The sequence below is a fragment of the Penaeus japonicus genome, unplaced genomic scaffold, assembly GCF_977035675.1.
Source record: "Penaeus japonicus unplaced genomic scaffold, GWHDUDI00000001_assembly GWHDUDI00000025, whole genome shotgun sequence".
In the NCBI taxonomy this organism is placed as follows: domain Eukaryota; kingdom Metazoa; phylum Arthropoda; class Malacostraca; order Decapoda; family Penaeidae; genus Penaeus; species Penaeus japonicus.
Window position 1 is genome coordinate 10,165,027 of NW_028234427.1, and position 5,000 is coordinate 10,170,026.

The window sequence follows — 5,000 nt, forward strand, 5'->3', positions numbered from 1 at the left end:
TGAAAGAAAGAAAGAAAAAACGATACAACAAAAGAGGAACACAAAACTTCGAGAATCTCTTGAGCCAAACAGGCACTTTAGAAGCCACAGTTGTCAGGGAGAATTGGCATTGTTATTAGAGGTTCCTAATGAAGAGCCATGTTGAAACTCCAAGTATCTGCCTGCATTTATCGACGCCAATAGAAGATATATAAGTATGGAGACAATACAGTCTCGGGACATTTTTTTTTTTTTTTTTTTTTTGTGTTTGTATGTGTGTTTGAGTGCTAGATCGTGTTCGCAGTAATGAATCTCTAACATGATTGATAGAAATATCATTTTCACATGATATTGCAAAAATGTTATAATTAGGTTGCAGCAAATGTGAACATGCAGGAACCATTTAATATATCACGATATTAATTTCTAAATCCTCTACCTGGAAATGACTCTGCCTAATTGCAGATCCGGTTGATACAAAGTCATTATGTTGAGGACTTAGCTCTGTATATAATTTTGGGGCGACATTTTCAAATCATTCATATATGATATATACTACTCAAAATACTTTGGGGTTTGGGATTTTTTTTTTTTTTTTTTTTTTTTTTTTTTTGCCAAATGTACCTCATATATCAAGTTAATATCCATATAATCGGTACTGTTATTTTTTTTTTTCCAAGGGGAGGGGGTCATTCTTCAACTACATGCTCTTAATTACTATCTACGTCCTTAAACACTCCAGCTTAGATCTTTTATTTCCTAGACACATCCTTAGGTCACGTCAGGTCTTATATACCTTGCGTTATCGGACCTTCTCGTCCAGGTTACGTTTGGTAAGGGATTCCCCTGGGCGGAACACAGGACAGAAGCCGTCTCTCCTTCACCTATGGCCACTTTCTCAGTCACAACCACGTTCTCAGGCCCGTCTGGAGATATTGGGAGGAAGAGGGTGAAAGATCGTGTGAATTTTTACTCCAGTGAGGCATTCGTACTGAATCAATAATGAAGTTTCTATGTCTTAAAGGCATATATATGATAAGTTATTATAGACGGACTAAAAAGATTTACCCACTATCGTAGGGTAGAGTAACTGTGTACAAATTAACCAATAGGTTATCATAGGTTATACATACACAGTACATTTACTAGGAAATCGTAGTGAGCATTCCCTCTCGGTGCATACGCAGTTACCGAGTAGTTTCCGGCTTGATCTCTCAGTATGCCGCGGATCGCCAGCCTCCCTGCCTCTCGTTCTAAGGCCTGTGTATTGCCGATCTCCACAGCGCCTCGCCACCACCTGTACCTGTGGGTGATGGTCGGGAGAATGTGAGATTAGACTAACGTGTGGATAATGTATATAGACTTTTTACATGTGTGTGTGTGTGTGTGTGTGTGTGTGTGTGTGTGTGTGTGTCTGATATCAACTATTTAACATCCACTACAGCACACATAGAGTAGATTTACAGGTAAATCCCCTAGGGTACTCGATAACATAACCTCGGAAATTCAAATACACTGTCAGATAATCCGAGGTGTCAATGGAACGATATAGATATGTATGTAGTTATAATCTTGATAATCAACATAATTTTGTATTTCAGTTTAATGTTTGTATGAGTGAGTGAGCAAGTGAGTAGGCAGGTAAGAAAGTGAGTGAGAGAGAGGAAATAAGCAACCGGCTTGTGCAACATCAATGATAATAATTTAAATTGAACATGGTCTTTTTTCCCCCTCTTTAAGAACCTTAAATCATCTTACCTCTAAAATCCTGATATTGCATTCCCACTGTTCATTTTAGTTCAGTGAGATCTAAAACCTCTCCTATGAGACTCATTTTAACCTGCAGACGTATGGAAAATTCGAGTCATCGGTATCTTAATATATTTTTCCGCTAATTATGAAGAGCAAATTGAACATATCGGCGCCTATCAACATCGAAGGTGCATTAAACAATAGTTCTCAGCGCTTGGGTATGCTTCTTAGTCTGGTGCGAGCGGAATCGAATACTGTTACTTAGTGGTCTGTTAATTAGTATATATATATATATATATATATATATATATATATATATATATATATATATATATATATATATATATATATATATATTATTTGAACCAATACCAAACCTACTCCTGTATTTGTACGTGTTTATCCATACCTAAAGATAACAGAACCACACCAGTATACCAGGAACAGGAAAATACCAGTTCCTCCAAATGAAATGAAAGACGCTAAAAAGAAGGAACCCAAATCGAGAGGCTCACCTGTGAACCGGAGGATTTGCAGATGTCTTGGCCGTGAGAACGAGGTCTTTCCCTTCACTCACCTCCACGGACGCGCTTGGCACTTCCACCCAGAGAGGCGCGTCTGGAACGACCGGCGTGTTATATGCATGGCGGGATCTCGTGTTTTGCCTTTCTTATGCTCTAGTTCTTTTCTCATGTATATGTATATATATATATATATATATATATATATATATATATATATATATATATATATATATATATATGTGTGTGTGTGTGTGTGTGTGTGTGTGTGTGTGTGTATGTGTGTGTGTGTATGTGTATTTATATGTCTCAAGCACACACACATATACACGAACTCCATGTGTGTACTTTTATCCCTCCCTCCCAGTAAGTTCAAACTGACTTTCAGGTTCAAAGAACCAAAGTTTCTTGGGTAATTTTGCATCATGGCGACGCAGCCCGATTTCGAAAGTTGCCACCGTCCTTTAAAATTGTTGCATTAGCTTTGTCTTCTAAATTCCTTTGATGTAATTGGGCTTCTTTCCTACTTACCAAAGGACAGCCGACTCTAATTCTATCTTTGAGGAAATTGTTTAACTCACTTTGACAAGTTCTTACATAGAAAGATAAAATCAGGCTCTTTCGTGTGCCCTGGGAGTCATTGGTTAGGCAGACGCTCAATTTCTTTTATTAAAGTATATGAATCCTTATTCCTTTTCTTTTCTAAAACTCAACTGCAACTTTGGTAGATTATCAGCACCGTATAAACTTAGATTAGAGAGTAATGTATATGTTGTATATTTTTGTATTTGCACGTAACTATTTATCAATTTTCCTTTTACTGTTTTGTTGGGATAATTTATATTCACCGTTATGTAAGGTTCTGCTCATTCTTAACTATAAACACGTTTTTAATTCGGTAAGAATAAAATACATACCTCTGTGTGTGTATGTGTGTGTGTGTGTGTGTGTGTGCATATTTATATACATATTTATATACATATCTATCTATCAATATATATATATATATACATATATATATATATTATATATATTATATATTATATATATATATATATATATATATATTATATATAGATATATATTATATATTATATATATATATATATTATATATATATATATTATATATATATATATAATAATATATTATATATATTATATATGTATATATATATATATACATACATATATATATATACATGCATATATATACGTATATATCTATATATATATATATATATGTATATATATATATATATATATATATATATATATATATATATATATATATATATATATATGTATGTGTGTGTGTGTGTGTGTGTGTGTGTGTGTGTGTGTGTGTGTGGTTAGATACTATTCCTTTAGATATGCACATACATACAGTGTATATATATATATATATAATAAATATATATATATACACATATATATATATACATATATATATATACATATATATGTATATATATATATATATATATATATATATATATATATATATATATATATATATATATATATACTGTAGCGTTGTGAGAAGTAATCACATTTTTCCTCCTAAAAATTTCTCAGGTGGAATGCCTTAGCCTGTGAGAAGGCAATATTGTTCGCGCTTTGAAGAATAAGAACCGGGGCCCATGTGCAAGCCTGCCCCGGCATGTGGCTATCGCTTTATCGATTACTCTTGAAGTGGAGGTTGCTGCAATTGCGCTGAATGAGACATGGTAAATCAAATGTTTTATTGTCAATTATTTGATCCTGGACAATTTTATTATTCATTCCAGTATGATACAAGTTCAAACGCAAACGAACACACACACACACACACACACACACACACGCACGCACACACACACACAACCAAACTTATCAGCCGATCTGATAGACGTAATGATCTGCATCAACCCCAACAAAGGCGATGGTAGGATCTGCTGTGGCAACGGGGAGGACTCTCATTCCTCAGCGTCCTCAAAGTGGTTCGAAAGCAATCAGGGTACAGAAATGGGTACAGAGTCAGGTGTTGACTGTATCTTTACTCTACGGCAACTGGTCGAAAATTCTAGGGAACAGAGGCAAAGCCTACGTAGTACTTTCGTAGCTTTTGAGTTTGTAAATCGGAAGGTCATTTTCAAAATCCTTTTTGAAAGCTTAAATGTCTCTCTAAATGTGTTCGCATCATCAGGAAACTTTACTCGAACGTGCCTGATAGTGGCATTTAGCGATGCTGCAAAATTGCCTCCTCCCCTCTCTCTTAGGGATATATGATGCTTGCCTTTAAGAATAGAATGGCAACAGATTTAACTAAGACGGCTAAATTCCAAAAGAAAATCGTTTATTCAACGCATAAGGGGAGTACAGTATGCATACAATATCATCTCTAACAGTAGCTAATCCCTAATCCCTAAATGCCTACAACAGTCTATCCAAGAAATAGGCCTCATGATCATTAACCTTTTTAAATTAGAATGATGTGTTAGCCAACGGATAGATTTCTACATCATGGAAAGATAAGAAGGAAAAAAAACTAGATCCTTTCAAATAAGAATTAAATTAAACATCGTAATCAGGAGAAATTATGAAATTATGTCAAAGGCAACTGAAGATTTAAGGAAGGGATTTTCGACTGTAGCAATTAAGCTCAAAGTATACAGTCGGTTTATTATGTTTCGTGTCATATATGGAAGAGAAACTTGGTCTCCGTACTGACATGAAACCAGACTTCTACGAACTGTACAGCAACGCC

At 34.8% G+C, this 5,000-nt stretch overlaps 1 protein-coding gene across 1 annotated transcript in view; it reads right to left on the reverse strand.

The window, feature by feature from the left end:
* The window catches only part of LOC122262631 (nephrin-like), a 93,760-nt gene that overhangs the window by 14,502 nt on the left and 74,258 nt on the right, over positions 1–5,000 (reverse strand). Inside the window, exons 16-18 of the mRNA XM_086551703.1 lie at positions 2,141–2,246; positions 1,113–1,282; positions 776–905 (exon numbers count right to left, since the gene is read on the reverse strand). Coding sequence (XP_086407829.1) covers positions 776–905; positions 1,113–1,282; positions 2,141–2,246 — 406 coding nt within the window. The remainder of the gene's footprint in view (positions 1–775; positions 906–1,112; positions 1,283–2,140; positions 2,247–5,000) is intronic.